This window comes from Nicotiana tabacum, chromosome 16, assembly GCF_000715075.1.
Source record: "Nicotiana tabacum cultivar K326 chromosome 16, ASM71507v2, whole genome shotgun sequence".
In the NCBI taxonomy this organism is placed as follows: domain Eukaryota; kingdom Viridiplantae; phylum Streptophyta; class Magnoliopsida; order Solanales; family Solanaceae; genus Nicotiana; species Nicotiana tabacum.
The window spans coordinates 132,861,326-132,873,860 of record NC_134095.1 but is presented as its reverse complement, the minus strand read 5'-3'; the positions used below and the strand labels follow the sequence as shown (position 1 = coordinate 132,873,860).

At 36.3% G+C, this 12,535-nt stretch overlaps 1 protein-coding gene across 3 annotated transcripts; it reads left to right on the top strand.

Annotated features, from left to right (window-relative positions):
* The first annotated feature begins 367 nt into the window (after nt 1–367).
* LOC107790319 (uncharacterized) lies at nt 368–9,252 on the top strand. 3 transcript variants are annotated; one of them, XR_012700297.1, is made up of 8 exons: nt 368–567; nt 711–753; nt 1,124–1,207; nt 5,410–5,760; nt 6,939–7,134; nt 7,221–7,305; nt 7,408–8,036; nt 8,955–9,252. XR_012700297.1 is itself a non-coding variant. In XM_075233366.1 (8 exons), exons 4-7 carry the CDS (start codon nt 7,019–7,021, stop codon nt 7,671–7,673), a joined length of 327 nt encoding a protein of 108 aa, XP_075089467.1. In that variant the 5' UTR covers nt 368–567; nt 711–753; nt 5,410–5,760; nt 6,939–7,018; the 3' UTR covers nt 7,674–8,036; nt 8,955–9,250. The 3 variants fall into 3 exon arrangements, 2 of the variants coding, with proteins under 2 accessions (XP_075089467.1, XP_075089466.1); XM_075233366.1 differs by lacking the exon at nt 1,124–1,207 and having other exon boundaries at nt 7,411–7,509; nt 7,647–8,036; nt 8,955–9,250; XM_075233365.1 differs by lacking the exon at nt 1,124–1,207 and having other exon boundaries at nt 7,408–7,509; nt 7,647–8,036; nt 8,955–9,249.
* The last annotated feature ends 3,283 nt before the right edge of the window (nt 9,253–12,535 follow it).

Here is a 12,535-nt window from a genome sequence, read left to right as displayed (position 1 = left end):
GATCATCATTAGTCGTTCATAATACTGCGGGTCCTGAGCCCGGACAAAGAATTTATTCATCTGTTCCTCCTCTAACACTACAAAAAAATGAACTATTTGCGGGGTTTTATTTGTGGAGGTTTCTATTAACACCCGCAAATTGTATTAAATTGCTGGGGTCAGTTAAGCCGCCGAAAATTATCTTGTAATTGCGGCGGTCAAGACCTCTGCTAAATAAAAATAAAGAGCCCTAAAATTTTCCCACATTATTTTTCTAGTTTCCCTCCTTTTTTCCCAAACCCTTTTTTCTATTCTTTTTCTCTTTTAATTGCGGCGATCGTGACATCCGCTAAATAAAAATAAAGAGCGCTAAAATTTTCCCACTTTTTCTAGTTTCCCTCATTTTTTTCCCCAAACCCTTTCTCTATTCTTTCACTCCCCCAATCTGAAGGAAAACAAAAGAGCCATTGTTCCTCAAACCCTTTCCCACGTCTCAAAATATTAGCAGTGGAACTTCAATCACTGCTAATATTATTTACTATTGTTCAAGTAATCTGTTCTATTGGCATTGTTTTTAATTTTATTCAGGTAATATCTCTTATTTGAAGAATGGAGCAGCCATGGATATGGATTCTAGCTTGGAATTTTCAGATTTAAACTTATAATTTTTTTCGTTTCCCTCATTTTCCCCACTCCTTTTACTCATTCTCTGATTTTGTGTAATTTCTCAGATGTATTGCCATTTGCTTCAGTCAGAGTAATTTCTCCCCACAGGTATTGTTATATTTGCTTAAAGGTCTTTCTTTTTTCTAGCATGTTCGATTTTCACTACGATTTGAGTGTGTGACTGAAAGTATTTTGGTTTCTAAATATATGTATGCTTTTGTTAGGTATGACTGAAATTTTTTCCTTCTTTTCTAGTTCTTAGTAACTTGAAATTTGGGGTTAAAATTAATTTTTTAAGACACACTTTACAGTAGTGCCTTCACCACCCTCTGTTTCAGCAGCAACTGCACTTGGATCAACACCTTCGTCACCAATTTCTACAATAGTGTCCATAAGCTGCCGATTGATATTCTGTATCTCTTCAACTAGTTCATGATTAACCTGCAATAGATTACTAATTATTGTTAGTACACTGTAGGTACAAAACCCAAAAATTGACAGTATTTGTAGATTTGGGGTTAAAAAGCAACAGTAGCTTTGTGTGAATATTGTTCATTGTCTGGTAAGTGAGAAATAATTACTATTATTAACATTGTTTAATTTGTAAAATGTGCATTTGTTAAAGAGGATGCTTTTCTTTAATTATTATATATGACAATACTTATGGACTTATGAAGTGTGGTTTTCTGCCCTTGAGTATTATGTTTAAATTAAGTTGAAAAATCATAGACAAATTAATTTATGTTAAAAAAGCATATAATTTAGGAATATTTAAAACCTAACAACAGAAACTATCAAGTTTCCCCACTCTAATTTGATTTACTGACAGGTTGCAAAACTATTCTTATTTTTTATCGAACTCTCTTGCGCAAAAGAATCTTCATTGACAGTTGCACTTTGAAAATTTAGATCAATTTGTACTTTCTAATGGACAAGTCTTGGATTAGAATGCCAAGAACCTCAACAGAGTATTTGCTTGGTTTGAATCAATTTCTAGATTTTGCATTTACAAATGGAGCTATAAGAGATAAAATAAAATGTCCTTTTCCGAAATGTGATTTTGGAAAGTGGCAGACAAGAGGTATAGTGCTTGATCATTTGATTTGCAAGTCATTTCCTCAAAATTATGCCACTTGGGTTCTTCACGGGGAAATAAATGTGTTGCAGAATTCTGGGAACGTAGAGGTCACTCAAGATGCACCACCTCCCGAAAATCCTATAGAATTGTTGATTAATGAAGCATTTCGGGGCATAGGGCATGAGGGCGTTGATGTAGGTCCATCACAAGTAGTGGAAGAAGAAGAAATATTAAATGATATTCCCGCTTCAAATAATAAAGACTTTTTTGAGTTGCTTAGAGATGGAAGTCAAGAACTATATGAAGGGCCTAAGCACTCAAAGCTAGAATTCTTGTTAAAATTATATCACATAAAGTTCTTGTTAGGGCTAAGTGACAAGGGGATGACTATGATACTAGACCTTCTAAGGGATGCATTTAACTTTGCAAAGATCCCTGATTCTTTCTATGAAGCCAAGAATACCATCAACAAGCTTTGTCTTGATTATGTCAAGATAGATGCTTGTCCAAATGACTGCATGTTATATTGGGAAGGTGATGCTAATGAGAAAACATGCAAGTATTGTCACACTTCTAGATGGAAGCTTAATGAGAAGAGAAACAACAATCAGGTGTCCACTATTGGTAAGAGGAAAGAGAAGAATAAGAAGAAAGAAAAGAAACCAGCCAAAATTTTGCGTTACTTTCCATTAAAACCAAGACTACAAAGATTGTTCATGTGCTCTAAGACTTGCGAGCACATGAGATGGCATGTGGAGGATAATAGCAAAGATGGAATCATGAGACATCCTAGAGATAGTGAGGCATGGAAGAGGTTTGATACAATTTTTCTTGAATTTTCTTCTGATCCACGAAATGTTCGATTGGGACTAGCTAGTGATGGTTTTAATCCTTTTGGGACAATGAGTACTAATTATAGCATTTGGCCAGTGGTTTTGGTTCCGTATAATCTTCCATCTTGGTTGTGTATGAAACAACCAAATTTTATCCTATCAATGATCATTCCAGGTCTGCGTACAGCAGGAAATAATATAAATGTATACCTACAACCCCTTATTAAAGAGTTGAACGAGTTATGGTGTGAAGGTGTGGAAACTTTTGATTCATCAAAGAATGAAACATTTAGAATGCAAGCAGCCCTTATGTGGACAGTTAGTGACTTTCCTGGACTTGATATCTTATCTGGTTGGAACACACATACTGGTTTTGCATGTCCCTCTTGTAATTTTGACACAGAACCTTGTCGACTTCGTCATAGTAGGAAGTGGTACTTTATGGGTCATCGTCGATTTTTGTCAAGAAATCATAAATTTAGATTGATAAGGCATCGTTTTTATGGTAATGTGGAGGAGAAGATCCCGCCAAGAAAGTTATCTGGTTCTGATATTTTGCAACAAGTGAAAGAACTTGATGTTACATTTGGAAGACCTGCGGCGTTGAATGATAGAAGGAAAAGAAATAGACAAAGGAATGTTGGGCAAAGTGCAACTCTGCAATGGAGAAAAAAAAGCATATTCTTTGATCTTCCATATTGGGAATTCAACTTATTGCGCCATAACTTAGATGTTATGCACATCGAAAAAAATGTGGTTGACAAATTAAATATTCTTTGCTAAATGATAAAGATAAATCAAAGGATCATGTTAAGGCTAGAAAAGATCTACAAGATATGGGCATAAGGCGTGATCTTTGGCCTGATGAGAATGAGGAATGTCGGCTTGCTACTTTTGCTATTCCAAAGGAGAAGAAAATTTCCTTCCTCAAAAATTTAAAGAATGTCTCAGTGCCAGATGGTTACTCAAGTAATATTTCTCGTTGTATTGATTTGGATCAAAAGAGGATCTTTGGATTAAAAAGTCATGATTGCCACATCATTATGGAACAATTGTTACCCATAGCAATTCAAAATGTGCTTCCAAATCATGTTGTTGCGGTCTTAGTAGAGCTTTCTTCCTTTTCTAGACACCTTTGTCGGAAAAGCTTAAGCCTCGCGGACCTCGAAAAGATACAAGATCGGATTGTACTCACACTTTGCCACCTAGAGATGTTGTTCCCTCCATCTTTGTTTACTGTAATGGTTCATCTAACTGTCCATTTAGTGGATAAAGTAATACAAGGTGGTCCAGTACATTATCGGTGGATGTATTTTATGGAAAGGTAAATTACTCATTTATTCATAAATTCTTTGAATTATTCTTTTAATAGTAATTCAAAGTAAACACTTATTCTAATACTATTACATTTTGGTTATAGACTATTAGGTCATTTCAAGTCTCTTGTAGGGAATAAAGCACAACCAAAAGGCTCCATAGCTAAAGGTTACATAGTTGAAGAAGCTTTCACTCTCTTTTCCCGCTATTTTGAGGATATTGAATCAAGGGTAAATAGGCCTAAACGTGTAAATGATGAACTAAATCATATTGAGCCTTCTGATATGTCATCTATGTTCCCTCGTCAAGGCAAACCAGTTGGAGGATCCTCCACATTCTGCTTGACTCCTTTGGAGAAGACTCAAGCTCATCGATATGTGTTACTTAACTGTGATGCCGTGAAGCCATATATTGAGTAAGAAATTTTAATTGATTAGATAATTGACAAAGGCTTTAGAGTGAAGCGATTAAAATTGTTACATTTAAATCCTTTTTAGTGAATTTAGGGAGCACATAAGAAGGAGTTCAAGAGGCCGAAGGCCTTCAGTAACAGAGATAGAGAGGAGAGATAATAGGGAGTTCCCTGATTGGTTTCCAAAGCGATTAAGTGTATTGTAGTATATTGTTTGTCTATGTATAGCTCTCTTTCTTGAATTTTAAATATTGACAAAAATAGTTTTGCTTATTTAGATTATGAATCCGGACATAGCAAACACGATCTCTGTTGACATGCAATTCTTAGCACGAGGTCCAATGCCAGATGGAAGGAGGTTCACTGCTTATTCAACTTTCGGACTTTGTCTAGAGAACAAGGATTGAAAACTCAAAATAGTGGAGTTTTTCTTACCTCTGACACTTCTTGTATTGCATCTAATGCTGATAGAAATGCAAGACAAGCAGACTTGCCATATTATGGAAATCTAGAAGATATAATTGAGCTTAATTATTATGGCCGATTCACAGTTGTACTCTTCAAGTGCCAATGGGCGGACACTACTCGAGATAGAGGATTCAAAAGAGACGTTTGGAATTTTCACTGTGTCAATTTTTCGAGATTGATTCATATTGGTGATCGTGAAGATCATGATCCTTATATTGAAGCATCTCAAGCAAATATGGTATACTATGTTGATGATGAAACTGACGAAGGATGGAGTGTGGCCGTACATCTAAAGCCAAGAGATTTGTTTGATATGGGAATGGCGGATGAAGAAGAAATATTCGAGAATGAACCATTCCAACAACAAGAATTTGAACAGTTTTTTGATGTTAATTATGAGAATATCCAAGTTTCAATAGAGTTTCATATGCCTAAATAGGATTTAGCTTTTCTAGTTTCTATGGTACATTTCTTGTGTTGAGCATTTTAACACTTTGTTGTTACGTAAACACCTATGAATTGAAGATTTACAGATGGTTATATATATCTAAATTTTGTTATGATTGGTTTAATATTTCTCTCTTTGATAAAGATATTTTAACATTTATTTGTTTTGTCTAGAAGACTTATAAAGTGCTAGTGAATCTTGGTTATAGATATGCCGAGGCCCCAACGTTACCAGAACTTCCAAAAGTCAGTTCAGTCAGTTTCAGCTTCCGCTTTAGCTTCAACTTCCGGTTCAGCTACTGTTTCAGCTTCAGCTTCACCACATCTGACATCATTTCTTCCGCCAACACCACAGCTGACACCTTCAGTTCATGCTATAGCACATGTGGCCCCAGTTGTTCATGTCACAGAACATGTGACCTCGTCAGTTCATGCTGCAGTACAGCCGGATCCGTCCGTACAGACTACAACACAATCAACTCCATCAGTTCAAGCTGCATCACAACGCGGAAGGCGTGGTGCACGTGAGTCTACGTCGCATTGGACAGTAGATGCAATAGGTAAACTTTTCTTTCTTGGTTTCATCTCTATTTCAAACTGCTGAATCTTCTTTTACATGATTCATATTATTAAAAAGAAAAATATTGTAATGCTTTTTTCAACTTGTTTTAACTTTTCTAGTTACTAAATGCTTTGAGATTTCACGAAATATGAGAGAATGTTAGTTCTGCTTGGTTTAACTTAGTGTTTATTTTTAAAGATTCACAAGGAGTTAGCAAGAGACTCAAAATAAAGGTTAAGGATGTTATCAATTTGTCTAGTGGAAATTGTATCGTGGTTGAATTTGATGATATGGATCAACCAATTGGAGAAGGACAAGGCGTTCTAGTGGGATTTTGTGAAAAATTAGCTACTTATTGCTCCTTATTTCCAATCAACTTTGATAAATGGCCCGATTTACCTGAGTCATGCTTCAACCGTTGCTTTGATCAAATTGTAAAGGTGTAAGATCTATGTTATCATGACTAAAATTCTATTTTATGTCTTTGACTGTGTATTTGTATGTTACAGATAAGCTATGTATAAATACATAATCTATGTTAAATACGTAATCCCTAATATCAACTTTGAGCAAGTGATACTCAAAGTTGATATTACATAAAATGATTCTACTGAAGTAGTACTAATTATGATGGAAAACTGGCTTGATGTGCACAAAATCTTCACTGTCCAGCTCTTATCTCACCTAGTGTATGTCCATTTTTGCTACATCTTGCATCCCAGTTGTAGCAAAGAGTAGTTAATTGTACTTGAATCAAATTGGCCTCCATCTTGCGTATAATCAGTACACACACATGACACTACCCACGCAAATGGATATTTTTCCATGTCCTTATTGATGCATGTGGAATGTGTCTTCAAAACATCTACAATGGTCATTGCTAGTACCCCTGTTATCTCTGTATTTTCAGTAAAATTCCATGTCAAAAAGTGCAATTGTCCCTGGTATTGATTCCATTGGTTGTGCAATGTTTCCGTCTTTTGCTTAAAGAACCAGTGTCCCAAATTGATTTCTATGTTCCTTGCTTGCCTCCTATTGCTTATTTCTGTCATCATGAGCTGATTGCTGCTATTCATATCTGCTTTTGTCTTTTGATATGCATCCCAAATGCATAATTGGTTGCACCTATTATCACTAACTAATATTTTATTCCTGAAACCGCGCATTTTGTTTTAGGACATCTGAATCAAATGCACGGCTATATGTTTATACTTCTATTGTAAAGAAGTGAGCTGCAAATAGGCTAAAGATGTGGTATGCGTTCAATGACCCACTTAAGAGCAGTGATGAGATTATGGATAATGTTCCGGATGGGATTCCACGAGATCAATGGACTACTTACTGCAATTACCGTTTTAAAGAAAAAACTAAGGTATATATTCAAATTCTTTGATTGATATGTGTAATTATATGCTTATTTGTTGGTATATTTAACTTTCAAGTATCTTATTTTGTAAGGAAACATGTAAAAGAAATGCTGAAATTCGAAAGCTGCAAACTGTTTCACATATCGGTGGATCCAAGCCTAACTCTAGAAGAAGAGGTGAAATGGTGCAAATGTTAATTCATATAGTTTATTTTAGTTATTAAACTTGCAATTATTGCTAATTAGTTAAGTTACTTTGACTTGATTTTTCATTTGTAGAAGATTGAGACTGGACAAAATCCTGGACGAGCACAACTTTATCTTGCTACTCATAGGAAAAATGATGGATCATATGTTAATGACGCGGCAAAAGAGATATGTGTAAGTTTTTATTTGTTACAAACTTAATAAAATTATGGAAGCTCATATTTTTGGATATCATTGTTTGTTCTGCACTTCTGCCATATGAACTCATCTCTTTTTCTTTCTGCAATGGGCTATGTGAATACTATATTTAGGAAAAGATTGACCAAACTTTGAGTTAAAGCACCATAGATGAGTCTGAAATTTCGCCAAATGATGTTGTTGGTAAGGTGCTAGGAAAAGAGCACTCTGGAAGAGTAAGGTGCTTGGGATTAGGAGTTGTCCCTAGCAGAGCTTTTAAACACACAACGACACGATTTGGTGTTATGAATGGTTCAAGTTATAATAATGGTTCGTGTTCTTCTGTGTGCCAAGATAAGTACAAACAAGTTTTGGATGCTCACAATGAAAGCAAAGAGAATTACGCTCAAATTATGAATGCTCACACTCAAATGATGAATGCTTTCAAGGCCTATATGATAATGAAAGAAGGGAGGATACATGAAGAATTTGCTGGGATCTTTGTTCCTCCTCCTGCTACAACGGTAAAAAAATTCATAATTTTTTTATATCGAAAGATTTGAAAAAAATAATTTATCTACTAATGTTGTTGTTGCATCTGTTGTTCCTCTTCTTGCTGCCGTTGTGCTATTTTATGAACCAAACAACAAGACTCACTGTAAAAACGGCTTTAAAATATGGTATATATGTTAAAAGATGGTTCTTTTTTACGCACCATGTTGTTTTTGTTTCTGTTTCATCTGTTGTTTTGCCTCTTGCTGCTGTTTTTTTGGTGTATGAATGAATCTCACATCAAGAATTTATTGTAAAATAGCATAAAAATATGGTAATACTTGTAGAAATGGGTCTTTCTTATTTACAATGTTGTCTTTGTTGTTGCTGCATCTTATGTTTTACTTCTTGGTGTTGATGTGCAGTTTTTATGAACAAAACAATAAGAAATCACTGTAAAGGTGACAGAATAATGCAGTTAAAATTGGATCTTTTTTATACACCCATGTCGTTTTTGTTGCTGCTTCATCTTATGTTTCTTTTCTTGCTGTTGTTTCGCTATTTTATACAGCAAACATCAAGCATAAAAATATTGTATATGCATTAAAAATTAAATCTTTGTGTGTGTGTGTATATATATATAAATCTGGCATTTATGCAAAGGCTTGATATGCTTTTGAAACCAACTTGTTTGGGCATGTTCTGGCCTTGGACTGGAGTACTAACCTTTAGCCACCATGAAAAACTTGTATAGTCAGGTATACTACACCACAAGGACCTTTTTCTTTGCATAAAGAACAAATGAACTCTGTTGAAAATACTGATATTTGATACATTTAAGAACTCCTATGCTAAGTTGCCTTCAGATGTAAGGGACGGTAGAGAAACAGAGATCATCTCATACCTCCCATATTCATTATAATCTTCTATTAATTATATTTTTTTTGTAGGTAAATGATACAACTAGAAGATCCATTTCACCCATGGGCTTTAGAAGATCATCTGAAGGTAGTGATTCCAGTGACAACAATTGAAGTTCCTTACAAGTGTATTAGATAATTAAGTATGATACTGGATTGAATGGTTGAAGTAAATATTTTGTGTGTAATAGCTGCAGTAGATGTTTTGCACTTAATGGCTGGAGTAGATATTTTACACTTAATAGGTGAAGTAGATGTGGTGTTTAAAGCTAGTTTTGAGACTAAAGATAATTCTTATGTTACGTTCCTTATGATTTAATGTTATTTTGATGTTACTAATTTTGATATGCAATTTCAATACTATGTTCATGCTTCATAATATTAATATATTTAAATTATTCTATAGAAAATTTTGGGAGCCACAATTACCCCCAAAAATCATATTATTTTGAAAAAAATAACTGAGGTTATTATAACTCTCTAACTAAGTAAAGAGAATGTGCTATGCAAATTGCATAGGTTTAAACCCCTGCAAATTGCTTGATTTATGGGGGTTTCAACCGCCGCAACATTTTCCTCAAAAAAGTTTCAAATTGATTAAATTTTGAAAATACGGGGGTTTGGTTGACGCTAAATCAACCGCCGCTAATGATACCAACGGTCACGAAAAGACCCCCGCAAATTGATTGCGGCGACAAATATTGCAGGGGTTTTTAAAACCGCCACGAAAACAATTTGCGGGGGTTTCTGACCCCCGGAATTTGCAAATTTAACCCCCGCAAATAGTCCTTTTTTTTGTAGTGTAAGGCAGGTCTGACCTTAGCAGCTTCGGACCTCCAGCGAGTAGCATACTTGCGAAATATTTCTGTATGTTTCTTCTTTAGATTCTGAATATAGAACGGTGCATTCTCTGTGTTAAACCTGAACCTGTCCATAAAGTCGGATGCCATGCCTACCCAGCTTGACCACTTCTTTGGATCTTGGCTGATGTACCAAGACAGCGCATCTCCTTTCAAACTCCTCATGAAAAGCTTCATGCGGATTCTCTCATCTTTCATTACTCCAACCAGCTTGTCACAGTACGTTCTCAAATGGACCCTTGGATTCCCTGTACCATCAAACATTTCGAACTTCAGAGGTTTGTACCCCTCGGGCAGTTCAACATCGGGCTGTATGCAAAGATCTTCATAGTTCAACCCCTCAATTCCCTTGCTTCCTTCAACACCTTAAATCCGGCTAGTCAATTTCTTAAGTTCCTCAGCCAGGTTCTTGATGAGCGGGTCTTTTTCATCAGATTCGGGTGTGCTTGTGATAGGTTGGGTGGAGTGTGGCATGGTCTCCACGTAGATGGGGGTGTTATGGTGGGTGTAAAAGTGGTCATTTGTGGAGTTTTGGAGTTCTGGGATGAGTAACGGGGTGTTGTTTGAGGTATGACAGGTGTTGCATTGGTTCTTTGGCGGAACAGTGTGGTGGTGAGGAGCGGGATGAGTCTATTGCTTTGGGATATTTTGAGGAGGTGTAGGATTTTGAGTGTTGGGAAAGTTGATATCTGGGGTGCTGAGGGAAAATGACAAGCTTGCCAGATTCCGAGCCTGCTCGAGCTCTTTTTGGAATTTCGATAGCTTTTCTTCAAGCTGGGATACATTCTCTCAATGAACCTGAGTACCATGACCATTGGTGGCCTCTACCCTTCAGTTGAATTCTCCTTTCTAACGTTGTTCAAATCTTCCATCTTGCCTTTGTTCTTGTTTTTGACTGGACTAAGAGGAGGAGTGGGTGGAGGGCCCCTGGATCTCGTGGAATAGGATGATGTTGCCAGAGTGCACGAACTAACCTTTGGGAAGGGGAATTATAAAACAAAAAGTAAAAACAAAAAGGTAACCAACTTAGTGAGAATTATAAAAAGTATTGCAATATTTAAACACATAGTGCGAGAATGTAAAACGTGTCCTAATTTGGGAACCTCTTTGTGCCCGAGGTGGGCCTAGTGACAAATTGACTTGGAGAACTTAGAATGCTAAATACTAATCCCAAATTGACACTAAATAAATAGGAAATAAGAATTCACTAATGGCCATTGGCCTAATTATATTTTATAAAGCAAAAAAGACAAACTCATATCTATTTGGTCCCAGAGGGACCTTCCTCAGGTTGAATGCTCTCGTTGATCAGATCCTTCAGTTCATGTAGGTTCACCGGTTAAAATGCCTTTGCCAGGTGTTCTCCTTCGTTTCCTTCAGCGTTCTGGTAGTTGGTGACTCTCTTCCTCACTTTTCCTTCCAATTCCAGCAGACTGTATTCTAGATATTCCACCTTTTTGCTAGCTTTGGCGGCCCTCTCTTTCCACTCATTGATTTGGTCATTTTATGGAAGACTCCTCCACTAGTCTAGCAAGAGTGGGGGTGTGCTAATCATACCGAAGCTGGGGACCTCGTTCTTCATTTTCTACAAAACAAAAGGGTTAGACCCTACCCCCACCAGACTCGACTATTTATCATCAACAATTAGCATGCTGCATTTAGTTCTCCAAATAAATGCACAAAATGTGGTGATGTCCATTTGGATTTAGGGAAACCCAGTGGACTTTGGACAAGGCTATCTTAAAGGATCATTATGTGGACAACATAACTGACACGTCTAGGTTTGACCATGATGCATGCACAGTTTGAACAGAGTAAGGTTTCTATGGGGTTTTAGACTAGTACCCTTGAGTGGACAACTCAAGGGGGAAGGCACGGAACCATCGACTGCACTGCAGATTGACTGATTTTACCGCAAATATGTCTTTCCGAATTTAGGGGTAATGATACAGGAAGAGCGCAACCACTTATTATAAGCGTTGCTATGATATTTGTTTGGCACGAGTAGAGTATGATGTTGAGCATGATTATGCAATAATTAAAAGCATATTGGAACATATTTGAAAGTTAAAAAAGCAGTAAATAAAGCAGTTTTATAATTCAAAGCAGCAATAAAGGAACGAAACGAAGAAGATAAGTCAGTCTTGCTTTTGAAAAGAAATTAAATGCTTAAAGGAATTTAAACAAGTAATTGCACATAAGGGGGGTACAAATTCACAAGAACAATCTGAAATGGTAAAAGCCTAAATATCCTCAGCAGAGTTGTCAATGTTGTCGCACCCCCTTTTACCCTCTTTGCATCAAAAAATCGGGTTTATGACATTTTGGGTATAGGACAACTCATTCCTTTTGGGAACTGGGTTTTGCATTTGAAGAGTCACCACCTAATGATTTAAGGTACATTAGGACACATATAAGGTTCACTTCTACGTTTGTTTGATAACCAGAGATAGGGTAAGAGTTTGAAATTATCCTAAGGGGAAGGTGCTAGGCACCCCTCAGGATCCACTTAGTGTGGTTTCCGGCCAGATAGTTTTTATGAATTTGTGCAATTTAGCAAATAGACAATTATAGGCTCAAATAGTAAAGGATTTAAGTTTAAACACATAAGAGTTTGAAAACAATTAGAAGGCAAATTTCGAAGAGAAGTTACAATTCTATAAATACTAAAAAAAAGGAAGGGGGGAGGGGTCCTAGGTTTATTTGTAATATGGATCACATCAATGCGCTGCCCGGTATGACACTCCTCAA

What these genes read in the sequence shown, in the direction of transcription:
- LOC107790319 (XM_075233365.1), top strand. Translation starts at nt 7,019, where the DNA reads ATGCGTTCAATGACCCACTTAAGAGCAGTGATGAGATTATGGATAATG. An exon ending in GCCTAACTCTAGAAGAAGAG is followed by an intron (nt 7,306 to 7,407) that starts GTGAAATGGTGC and finishes TTTCATTTGTAG; the next exon opens with AAGATTGAGACTGGACAAAA. An exon ending in ACGCGGCAAAAGAGATATGT is followed by an intron (nt 7,510 to 7,646) that starts GTAAGTTTTTAT and finishes TACTATATTTAG; the next exon opens with GAAAAGATTGACCAAACTTT.